Here is a 12,931-nt window from a genome sequence, read left to right on the forward strand (position 1 = left end):
AAACTGTGTCCTTGGCATTTATATGCCATAATGCTGCATGATTTTGACTACGCATGCAGTATATGCTGCAAAACAGGGTTAGTCAAAACTTACCAGAATCAACTATGACTCTTTGTTGTTCTCGGGGTTTCTGTCTCTGCTTTACAGTTGTCTGCACCTTGATTACTTCGGACTGGTGGCTTTATAATGATTTAATTATTAGGAGTTGCCATCTATCAGTGTATTTGGTTGACACAAGGTTGTGTAGCTTAACTAAAAACAAGTATAGAACTTACTGTCCTGATTGACCTCTGTCTTGCCTCACAGTATCTGAAATAGCACAACACTGAAACTCATCTTCGTTTGCTGTATTTCAGATAGGAAAAGAGCATGTGGGCCTAAAGGCTGTAACTGAAATTCTCCAGGACATCCAGTACAAGGTAAGGCATTGTCTGAAGAAATGCTTCCTTCACTGACCAGAGAGAAAGGGAGCGAAGGGTCTGCATGGAGCCAAGAGAAGGTTTTCGGATGTATCTGTTGTAAAACCACGTGTGAAAGCCATCATTTGGTGTTCTGCATCAGAACCTCAGCATTTTACAGTATGCAGATAAAATACAGTCTTTGTAGTTACTTCCTTTTCTGGTGGCCAAAAAGTTTGATCTCCTATGCTAGTAACTGATTGCAAATACTGCCTTTTCAGTGATTATCACAGAGTCAGTGTGAATGCAAGCACTGCAACATGCTTAGTGAACACCAGCAGCAGTATCTTCAAACTTATCTGGTTTTAATTTGTAGTGCAAAAGAATAGATGAACTGAGCACCCATATTAACTCACAGTGGGTAATCAGCAAAAACACAATTCTACCTTGTCAGGTGGATTATGTCTGGTGATCCTGAAGGACATGAAGGACAGATAATAAGCCTAGCACTGAGGAGATATGAGTGCTCTCCAGGATGTTGATACTATCTTAAATGACCTTGGGCAAGTTACTTCCATCTCTCTGCTTCAGGGTCTCTGTCTGTGACATAGGAATAATCATACTTACCTTTGATTTCAGAGGATTTTGAAATGTATTAATGAGACATTCTGTATTGGTCTGGAGAGATTAGCCATGCACTTAAGTGGATGCTGAAGTGTAGAAAAATTAGAAGCTAATATTAGAAGGGAGCTGAAAATCTTCTTTTAGTCAAATAATATAGGTTAAACTTCGGGCATGATGCTTAATATTTTAAACTCATTTTTTATGAAGGTGTGAAAGAAAACAATAGTGTATGAAACTCTGTAGTTTTATTACTGAAAGGACAGCCAAGTAGAGGAGGGCCATGAAAGGTCTTGTCATTGTGAGCCTGTTATACTAATGACTTTCAGAGGGTCAGCATCAAACATAGTTTTGGCTCACATAAAATTTTCTTGCATTAAATATGTGTAGCCAGCTTTATTTATTAAGTATTATCCACATCAGCCAAGAAAAAGCTCACTTTGGCCCTTGTTTTTTAATCTCATTTTGTATGGAACCCCTGAATTTAATGTAGAGAATTTTAAGGCTGGGACCTGGAAGGAGCCCAGGTACTAAAGGCAGAAAGTTAACAAATTGTTGAGATAATCTTAGAAGTAAAATATAAAATAGAATTTAAAAAAAGAGGTGTCTGTGTAGCTGCAAGGACAAATGCAATGGTGATTAGATAGGGGCTATTAATGATGTTGCTTTGCCACAGGAACTCAAGGCTTAATGTTATAAGAAGACACAGTGTGTTTTACCTCTCAATTCATCATCATTTTAATAAGAAACTAGAGATGAGATTGATCTGTATTCATTTTTTCAGGGAAAGTCCAAAACAATACCCTGTTTTAATCCCAACTCTTTATTGCCAGGTAGGTGCCTTTGCTTCCTTTTGTGTGGGTGGATTACAAGCTAATTGCAGAGGCTGAGACAATCTTGGTCTGAAGCATAGTCTAATTGCAAGACTAAGAGCATATCCCTTAAGGCAGTAATGCATTTTGCACCTAGTGCTGCTAACGGGGATAGGGAATTTAGGATTTGGAATTTAGGATGAATCTGCACCTTCATGTTATGAGTGGGATGTGATGCTGTAGTCTCTGCACTTCTGGCAACGCTGCAGCTCTTAATAGCTTTCTTGAGGATTTATCGTCCCACCTAGAGGGGGAGCTCTGTGTCCTCCTTTCTCTACTTCAGCATAAAATAGGAAGTGTAAGGTTACCAGCTTACCAAGGTAGCTTTTGGCAGCATCAAAAGAGAAGCCATAATGCAATGACAGTTGTATTGCATACAATGAGTAGTGACAATGGGCGTTTTTATAAGGCAAATATTTCGTAAGAAATCCTCCTGAGCTGAATTCCATGGCAAGATCTTTAATTTTCCAAATTATCTAGATCTGCATTAAACTATATTAATTATATCGAACTAATGTTGTTTAGGTTGCAAAGTCAAGTGCTCAGCAATTAGGAATTGCAGGAATTAAGGCTGCCTGTGCCCCTTCATGCATATACATTATAAAAAATCTTTTTGATTGTGTGACCATAAGTTATTTTTTACAGGACCTCTGCCTTGCAGTTCCTGTGTGATGCTGATCAAGTCACCTAAACCAAAATTTTCATAAGTAATCTCTAACTATGTGTTCCTCGTTTTCTAGGTGCCCGACTTGAGATCATGGGGTCTGATTTGCAGAAGTGCTGAGTGCTTACACCTCCAACTGAAGTCAATGGGAGCAGTGCTCTGACTGCATTAAGTGCTATAGAAAGTTAACTACTCTGAGAAATCAGGTTCTAAGCATCTCATATTGAACACCTCAGATGAATAGATGCATTTGACCTTAACTCCTCTGTGCCTCAGTTCCCCAGCTTTAAAGTGTGGGGGTAATCTGTCCTTCCTCACCGAGCTGGGGTGTTAGAAAGATAAATTAATTCATGTTTGTGAAGCACTCAGACACTGAAGAAACGAGTGCATTAGAAATATGAAAAATGAGAAAATGTGGTCCTTCAAACCAGCAGGATTTGAATAGCATGGGAGAAAGAAGACCAAGGACCGCATTTTGTACTGAGAAATCCAAATGTTATTAGATGCTTTTCAGAAGAAAATCATCCATCTTTGCAAGTAAATGATGAAAGGTTCTCTAGAAAAGACATACGTGATCATATAACAAGACGGTGTCACAATGCATGCACAGGATGGGCTGAATTAATTCTTGCAGTTCTTAACTTTTGAGTGTTTGATAATGCAACTTGCTCTCAATGGATTTGCTGTGTAACTCCCTGAGAAGGAAAATTACACCAACAAACCAAAATCCGTTCACTGGCAATCACAGGGTTCACTAGCAAGATTTAATTGTACTGATATTCCTCTGAGCTAGTAGTGAAATGGCAATAACAGCTTAGGTCAACCAAGCAGGTTTATTCCTTTCCAGTCTTCCATTTTGTCCTGGTCAAGCTAGTCACAACCTTTCTCTTAGCTCTCCGTGCCGTGATTAACCACCCTTTTCCTCCCGTTCCTCTCTAAGTTTGTTTCTTGTTCCCTCTTTTACAACCAGGCAGTTTTTTCTCTGTACTCCTTTAGCTGTGTCAGGGAGTCATTTGTGAGTATGGCCTCCAGCAGCAAAGGGCAGCCTTGTGTAGTCTCACTTATGAAGTGTGTTGTGACTGGAATCTTTGAGGAACTAAAATTAAAATAGTTAAAATGAAACTTCTATGTAGAGGTAAACTCTGCTTGGACAAACAATTGCATGTTTTCTTGTTAGGCAACTGTTTATTCTAACAGTTATTCTATTTATACACCTATTAATAAGTTTGTAAACTTATTAAAATAAACTTATTCTTAAATAAGCTTTGATTTTTTTCACCTGTGAAATTCAATTCACTTTTCCAAACCTAGAAGGCACCAGTGCATCTCAAAGAATGTCACAAGAATTGCAAACTGAAATATTTGGCTTGAGCTGTTTTCACTGATTTTTAGAAAAAATTAAAGAAATTAATCCTTGAGACAAATAATAAATGTAGAAGTCAGCTAAAATTTCGTGACCGCAGCCCTGCTTCATTCAAAATGGGATATCTGTTGGATCTTTTGACACTAAGAGGAGTTCTTTTCCACTGTATTATTACATCTATTTGCTGTGTTAGTTCAAGGAGTTGTGCACATGTTATGTTTCATTATCTATAAACTGGCATTTTTATCTTTTAAATACTTATCTGCAGGGGATAGTTACTGTAATATAATGATCACAAGCTCATGTACATTCACATGAGAAAGTAGCGGACAAAATTTGACAGGTTATCAATTCACACTTTAGCTGACTCCCTACTAACTTCACCATACGAGCAAGCCCATGGCTATCATAAGCTGTCATAATTGAAAGATGTAATTACCTTCCTTAATGTCATTAAAATTCCACATTTCTTTTAATTTCAGACCCTCTTCTGCGTGACTACTGGGTGTATGAAGGCTCTCTGACCATTCCACCCTGCAGTGAAGGTGTCACCTGGATATTATTTCGTTATCCTCTGACCGTGTCCCAAGTGCAGGTAACAGCTGTGCTTTAAGTGGCCTTGGAATATGGTTATGAGCTAAAGGTTATAGCGTGCAAATACATATATCAGGACATTATATCTGTTCTCCTTGAAGATCCCATTAGATCAGTACATGGCTTTTCAAGTAAAGGTTAAGCCTTTTGAGTCACTGAAAGCAACGCAAAGGTCAGAGATGAAAAACCTTGTTACCATTTATCATCTGCATTTAAAATAATTCTTTATTTAAGTGAAAGAAGAAGAAAGAAAGAAGTCAATGGGCAAAAGAAGTTCAGTTCTTTGTAATTGTAAGCTTTCAAATATCACCGCTTTTTGATGTTAAAGGAACAAAAAAGCACAGGAGGACACTATGTCCTGGAGAATGAAAAATATTAATATAGTACAGGCTAGCTATATTGCATTGAACTATATTTAACACTTACCTTGCTCTTTTTAAATTCTGTTTTATAATAAATGTCAAATGGAAACCACCTATTTAAATTTCATTTCACACGTATGTATTCTAAAGGTATTTTTTAAAATTATATCTGACAGTCATGTGAGCCTTTCTATAGAAAATATTTGAAATCTCTCTACAAATAAGCCCAGTAAAACCAGTGAAAACTCTTGATGAATGTTTTCCCACAGTCTGTGAATCCCAGCTGGAGGAATGTGAGTTTAATTTAAGTGAAACTATCGGGAAACCCTGAAGCCGAATGCATTAATTTTCATTGCCTACTCTGAAGCATGTGCAAACAGAAGGGAAAAAAGTATAAAAGGTGATAATTCAGTTTTGAATCATTTCAGTTTTGATAACCTGAAATTTTGCTAGGAATCCCAGCACAGTATTTTAAAAAAATTAACTGTCTGAAATTGGCAGTGTTTCTTTTCATATGAAGAACAAATTCTCATTCTTACAATAGGATAAAAGCAACAGCTCCCAATAAGCTTATTGGTATGGTAGCTGCAACTTCTATGTGTCCCATCATGGATCTGGTACTTACACGCTTATGAAAGGATAAGTCTTGTGGCTGCTTACTACTGAGTAAATGTTGGCATTATTAGATTCAGAATAACTTTTAAAGACAGAATGCATTTTGTAACTTGGCAGCTAGTTTTCCAGATATGATATGGATAAATAAGAGGACTTGATCAGAAGTATAAAGACCATAGTGATTACACTGAGATATTGTATGATGTTTTATTTCATGCTAGTTGCAGATTTTGTAGTCTCTATTCCAATTTTAATCTCTATTTTAATCCAATCAATGCACAGAGGAGGGCACAGTTCAAGCCATCCACATGGTAGGAGATGGCGAGAGTATGAAAGGAAGGGGAATTAAACAGAGAGGTGCAACTTTAGTTAATATTATTATGTACTCATTTACCACAAGAAAACAAGATGTTGGAATGTGGTGTGAAGGGGATAAGTCTCCAGAGGAGAATATTGTGCCTGGGAAAAAAAGTGACCCATAGTGCGTGGGTAAAAGAATGTGATTCGTAACCATGGCTGCCTTGGGGCGGGGGATAGCTGGCTTCCGTTGCTGTGTTACTTTGACAAGTATAAACCAATCCAACAAGAACACTGCAGTGATGAAGGGCACACAAGTCATGGAGGGGCTTTTTTTCCTGCCACTGACACAGTATGTGGGTGAGATGTGGCACCCGAGCAGGGAGAGATTGGACCGGATTTATGCCAAGATGGTCCACAAAACTTTGTACTAGTAGATCAGCATCTATTAGAAGAAAATCCCTCACTCCTAGCTATGAATGCAGCAGCATTAGAGTTAAGGCTGTGCAGAAAAAAAACTTATTAAGCATAGTAAGGACTTTGGCCAAAGTGCAATAAAATTTTTACTTATATCAGATACTGCTTTCAGATGTCAAATCACAGAATCACAGAATCGACTGGGTTGGAAAAGACCTCAGAGATCATCGAGTCCAACCCTTGGTCCAACTCTAGTCTGTTTACTAGATCATGGCACTAAGTGCCATGTCCAACCTCACTTTAAAAACCTCCAGGGACGGCGAGTCCACCACCTCCCTGGGCAGCCATTCCAATGCCTGACCACTCTCTCTGTAAAGAATTTCTTCCTAATATCCAGTCTAAATTTCCCCTGGCAGAGTTTAAGCCCATGCCCCCTTGTCCTATTGCTGACTGCCTGGGAGAAGAGACCAATCCCCACCTGGCTATAACTTCCCTTCAGATAGTTATAGAGAGTGATGAGGTCACCTCTAAGCCTCCTCTTCTCCAGACTAAACAACCCCAGCTCCCTCAGCCTCTCCCCATAGGTCTTGTGCTCAAGTCCCTTCACCAGTCTTGTTGCTCCTCTCTGGACCCACTCCAGCACTTCAATGTCTTTCCTGAACTGAGGGGCCCAGAACTGAACACAATACTCCAGGCGTGGCCTCACCAATGCAGAGCACAGGGGAAGGATCACTTCCCTTGTCCTGCTGACCATGCTATTTTTGATACAGGACAGGATACCATTGGCCTTCTTGGCCACCTGGGCACACTGATGGCTCATGTTGAGCTTCCTGTCAATTAGTACCCCCAGGTCCCTTCCTGTCTGACTGCTCTCCAGCCACTCTGCGCCCAGCCTGTAGCGCTGCAGGGGCTTGTTGTGACCAAAGTGCAGCACCCGGCACTTGGCCTTATTGAACTTCATCCCATTGGAATCAGCCCATTTTTCCAGTCTATCCAGATCCCTCTGCAGAGCCCTCCTGCCTTCCAGCAGGTTGACACTCCCTCCCAACTTGGTGTCATCAGCAAATTTGCTGATGATGGTCTCAATCCCCTCATCTAAATCGTCAATAAAGATGTTAAACAGGACTGGACCCAACACTGACCCCTGGGGAACACCACTGGTGACTGGGCGCCAGCTGGATGCAGCCCCATTCACCAGCACTCTCTGGGCCTGGCCCTCCAGCCAGTTCTTAACCCAGTGTAGAGTGCACTTGTCCAAGCCACGGGCTACCAGCTTTTGCAGGATAATAAATATGGAATTGATATGATAATAAATATGAGGACAAGTAAGTGAGAGATGATGATTCTGAGATTCCAAAGTCAAAAGGGACTGAGAGTTCTCCAGGATGCCTAAAATAAGATTTTGGGGATGCCAGAATATTTCGTTATAGTGTAGACATCCAAGATTTTAACTTGTAATTAGCATTTTGCCTGCAATTATCTGGTCTCTTTTGTGCATGTGAGCATTAGTGCCTATGAGGGATTCCATTTAAGGGGAGATTAGAAATGCAAGGGGTTTTGTCTGTGGAAAATAGGAAGGTGTAACATAGCATATACCATTCTGAATCATCCATGGAAAGCTGGTAAAGGCATTTAATTTTATTAAGCTTGCTTGTAGTATTAAAGCATAGATTTCTGTGCAAATGCATTTCTAATGGATTTAAATACATTATTTTTACATGTGTCATTAACTTGTAGAACTTTCTTATGTGGGATACTAATGAACATAGCTAATGAAACTTAAAGTGACTTCTATAAATACTAGTAGCATCTGTGGTTGTAGCCAGTAAGAGACAAATTCGAGGCTTTCTATTTTCATCTTTCAGTCCATAAAATAAAAAACTTCAGAGTGTCAATAACAAGTAACAATGAAGAACAACACAGTCTGATATGGAAGGGGTTTTATTGCCTTGCTCTGATGAAGTTAGTTAATATATTTGAGTTAAGATACTTATTCACATTCTCATTTTCTGTAATTAACTAGCAGTATTGATTAGCTTAACAAACTGTGGGTCATAAGGTGAAAAATGAATAAAATTGCAATTCTGGTTCATAATCACTCATTTATTTTCCCGTTTGCTTATTTTGAAACAATGCAGAAGGAACTACAGGGTGTGTCAATAAGATGGACCCCATTTGAAATCACTGTCTCTCTGCAACCATGAACTGCCCGTGAATGAAACTCTTACAGTCCGTACAGCAGGTGGAGAGAACATAGAGCATTTATGAAAAGGTTACTAAAACTTGATAACTCATTAAGCTGCTGTAAATTTTAGTGTAATTATAACATGTTGAGTCCATCTTTTTGATTTGACATAGGCATAATAGGCTGACCATTGCAAGGTAGAGAATCTTCTTCTGTTTCTCTTGAAGGCATTTGTAGACCATAAAGTTCAACTCACGAGTTGATTTTCTACTGAACTAAGTCAATGTTAAGTGAAAGGAAATTCATCTCCATATTGCACCTCACTTCAGCAGCTGGGATCTGAGTCTGTTGATTATATGTGTAGCAAAAGAGCAAGCCAGGACTGTAGCATCAGGATGTGCTTTCCTGGAGTCATTTTCTTCAACATGAGGCTTCATTTCCACCAATGAGCTGTTTCCTTCGTGGGTCCTTCTGTGAGGTCTGGATAAAGCGTGCAGGTACCTCTTCTCCCCTGGAGAATAAGGGCTTTGCAAATCTGCTGCTTGGAGTTTTATTAGTGACCTCATTGGAAAGGTGCTTATCTGGAAAGCTGCACCCTGCATTGCTCTTTTTGCATATTCCTGCCATCTTTGTGTGGGTTTTATCATTCTCACTTTTCTTGTGTTGAAATATCCAGCCCAGAAGGAACTGTGTTGACTGCTTTTGTGAGACACCTCGCCCATGCATGTACACTGCTGAATTGCAATGGGAGAAAATAGAAAACTCCCTCCTATTAGGCCAGTAAAGAGCAGGAAATAATTGGAAAAGATTTGCTTGTGCTTCTCTCTGCTAATTTTTTTAAAAATTTGACATATGTGAATAATGTGCTTTGTGATTCACTGAAATACAGATGAAGTGCATTGTCTAAGCCACTCAGAGTAGGGATTTTAAATGATGATGCAGTAAGGAGCTGTTGTTCTGAGGTACTCATTGTCAGAGTTAACTGGTTTTGTACCGAACGGCAAGGTCTCTGGTCCTTTTGTCCACCTCATTCACAACCAAGACCTCCTAAAGGACATAAATAGTAACTAGCATATAGAGCTGGAATTCTGCAAATTTCATGTAGTATGTGAAATAAAGCCTCTGAGAGGTTCATGATATTCTGTTCACTGGGAAGCAGGTCTGTGGCCTGGGAAGGTATCATGGAGGCACGTGAAATTTTCAAGCAGAAGGATAATGCTTCTATTTCTCATACAGAAGAAATCTTTATATAGAAAACATGCAAATTCTTTGTTTTGTGTGTTCTGTTCTTCAGCAAATATTTAAGTGAAAAAGAATGCAGTATTCAGAATCTGAATACAGGGAAGTAAGTGGTAAACCCATTCTCACAAAATTCTACAAAATATAAACTACATGCTTTTACTTCATAGAAATGTGACTATTAACATTGTGGATTTACCCCTTCACTGTTTGGAATTTGATCCTGAATTTCGATATGAAAATGCCTAGGTCATCCTTAGTGTCTTCTGGGCATGAGAAAAACTTTTATAAATGGCTATTCCTTTGGAAAGTGTGTGAATATCCAAGGGCGCTTAGCTGTGTGCCTCTAAAATATCTATTTCCTTGGCAGTCCTACAGGGTGTACTTCACAGCTCTGACTTGTAAGGGGTTGGGAGTAGATGATAGGTGTTCCATATGAGATGAAGAAGAGTGAGTAGGGCACACATATTGCCTAATCATGTGGAAATTTAACGGAGAAAGTAGTGTTAGCACTGTTAGTGTCCTTTTCTGACAGAAGCACTTCTTAAGGGTGAGGCAGAGCACCATGTGTATAGAGGATCAGTGTCACAGGGGTCTGAACCATGATGTGAAGGACTGAACGAGGAGGCTGATGATCTCCGGAGCAATTGCCCCTTGGAGTAGGGCTACATTTCTTGACTGCATTGAAGACTAAAGAGCAGGCACAGGGATCGGGTCAGTCCTACTTTCCTGACTGAAGAAACTGGAAGCTGCGTTCTCCTGGAGAAATATTTCACTGTGGGAACTGGGGCAGAGCATTTGTAGTTATAGTAGGAGACAGTTCACAAACGCCAGGTTTGCAGAGAGTCTGCTCTTCCCTCTCCTTCATCTGTGTTTGAAGTCTCTCATTCTCAGAAGATCAAACAAAAGCCACATTTTTGTAAAGAGCTCCTTCCTAAACTGCAATTATTTCAGGCTTTCCGGAGTTGATTCAGATGGTAAAAGACAGTATCTTTACAAAACTCATTCAGCAATTTACCAGCACTTGACTCCTGAAGACTTTTTCAATTCCTAGCCTGTAGTGGGTTTGTTTTCAGTTTGCTTTAAATAAACATAAAAAACCCAACCTTCCAAAATAAGGATCTGCCTCTAAGAGCACATTCAGGGAGCTTTACAGTTTGTTCTGCTTTTCATATTTTGAGTCTAAGCTGTTGCCTTATATCTCAGCTGTGGGAAGCTGAGTGTTGATTTCTGAGCACACTGTTTTTTGGGAAGACATGACAGAGCAGAACTGGCCTCTAAATCAAGTAAATAAGTCTGGATCAATTCTGCTGTAGAGCAGAAAGCAATGAAGGCAGTTGTCTTCCATGTTGCAGTACAAAAGTATTCTCTGAAGACAATATAAGAATAAAAATAACATTACCTGCTGTTTAGTACCTCGTTTCTTTTAATTGTGGAATCACATTTCCTTTCTCTCTGTAATCCTTCATAGGGTGTTTTTCATGGAGAAATTCACTCTCTGTAATTTCTTACATGATAAAATGATTAAATACTTCAGGTTCCACTTCACTTTCTGTGTAGCTTCAGTTTCCAGTGACAGCTGAGCTGGTCAGAGAGGTGTCCCAGGGTCAGTACAAGGGCAGAGGCTCAGGCCAGGGAGGCCTTTCAGCCTTCAGGCAGGTTTGCTAAGAGAGTTTGCCAATATCCCACAGAAAAAACAATCACAATTTTGTTAGTAGTTTAACTACTTATTTAGAATACCAGACTCTTAAAGATGGCACTGTTGAACAATAAGGTCTGATGTTACTGAGATACACATGGATTTTCTTAATTTGTTATTGCACAGAGCTTGATGCTGATATGCTGATACCAGCGATGGAGATGGAAGCTGCTCACATTCTTCCCTACAATAGATTAGGTTTAGAAAAATCTAAAAGGAGTCTATAAACTAGAAATATTTTTAATTTGCACCAACTGAAATGTTTTATGTTGATTTTTGACTGTATTTGATTTTCTGAGTACACTTAGCACCCACATCTACAGAAATTTTGGAGTGGTATGTTGTTTTGATTGAACAAACCACATTTTCCATATAAGATGTCAACAGACTTCTTCTAAAGCTGAGAATCTTTTCAGAATTCTCCTGACTTAGAAAATAATTTTTATTTAATTGAAGCAACAATTTTAGGCAATAAATAAATCACTGGAAGAAATTCAAAACAATTTAGAGTTGACTAAATTTTTCCTGAAATGCGCTTCTTTGGTGAAGACCAGAATGATTACTCTCATGTCACGACTGTGAGATTGATTAATAGTATGAAATCTACAATGGCTAAGAAAGTTATAGATCCTGAAATAAGTTACGCAAAAGAAAGGGTGTTTACCAAACCATCTGCATGAAAATTCTTATTTTTCTCTATATGTTAAATGTTTTGACAGTACTAACAACTATTTTAAAATGTTATTAATGATGTGTATTGACCTTAGCATATAGTGCCTGAACACTCCAATTTTCAAAGCTGCAGAAGTGACTGGGCAGGGCTTATTTTGATCATTAAACCCATATTGAAGAATGTGTCTCAGCTTCTTCATGTCTGTTTTTCTGCCTTTCAGATAGAGGAATTTCGTAGGCTGAGGACCCATGTTAAAGGTGCAGAACTTTTAGAGGGCTGTGATGGAATCCTAGGAGATAACTTCAGACCAACTCAGCCACTTAGTGATAGAGTCATCAGGGCTGCATTTCAGTAGCAGAAGAGGAAGAACAAGAGAAATAAATCTTTATTCAGGTAAGTAGAAGCTTAGTGGAAAAATCAAAACATTGAAATAATTTTCATAGGAGATATTTAGCTAAAGGAGAAAATGCACTGAGTTCATTTCAACTAATGTTATGATATATTGTCACAATTTAAATTTTGACACTGTACCAATTTATTTTATCTCTAGTATAATAGTTTGGTTACTATTTGTTCTTTAGTGGCTGGAATAGTTTGGTTACTATTATGTTCTTTAGTGGCTGGAATGTAGTATGTGATTTAGTTAATTAAAATGTTTATATTTACTTCAGTAGACAGTGGATCACGCAGTTAGATCACAATTACTTCTTGTAGCTTTAAATTTCTCCTACTGCAGTGAGCAACAGCACAGCATGGTTAGGTTATGTGACAGATTCCCCCACTAACTGAGGTTCACTGTTTGATTTCTTACTGTGTTTTTAGAAGACCAGTCACTGGTGAATCTTTCTACTGTTATCTGTTGAAAACCACAGTGTAGTTCTGGAGGGAGGCCTTTCATTCTCAAAGGAGGCCTTTTTTTTGGATCCCTTCTC

The 12,931-nt window shown here is 38.9% G+C and overlaps 1 protein-coding gene across 1 annotated transcript in view; it reads left to right on the forward strand.

Annotated features, from left to right (window-relative positions):
* Nucleotides 1–12,354, forward strand: part of CA8 (carbonic anhydrase 8) — a gene marked incomplete at both ends in the record, with an annotated part of 40,929 nt that extends 28,575 nt beyond the window's left edge. Inside the window, 4 exons of the mRNA XM_080339758.1 lie at nt 357–419; nt 1,804–1,852; nt 4,401–4,513; nt 12,220–12,354. Of these exons, the coding sequence (XP_080195884.1) occupies nt 357–419; nt 1,804–1,852; nt 4,401–4,513; nt 12,220–12,354 (360 nt within the window). The remainder of the gene's footprint in view (nt 1–356; nt 420–1,803; nt 1,853–4,400; nt 4,514–12,219) is intronic.
* Nucleotides 12,355–12,931: the final 577 nt, after the last annotated feature.

This window comes from Nesoenas mayeri (genome assembly GCF_963082525.1).
Source record: "Nesoenas mayeri genome assembly, chromosome: 2".
NCBI classification, from domain to species: domain Eukaryota; kingdom Metazoa; phylum Chordata; class Aves; order Columbiformes; family Columbidae; genus Nesoenas; species Nesoenas mayeri.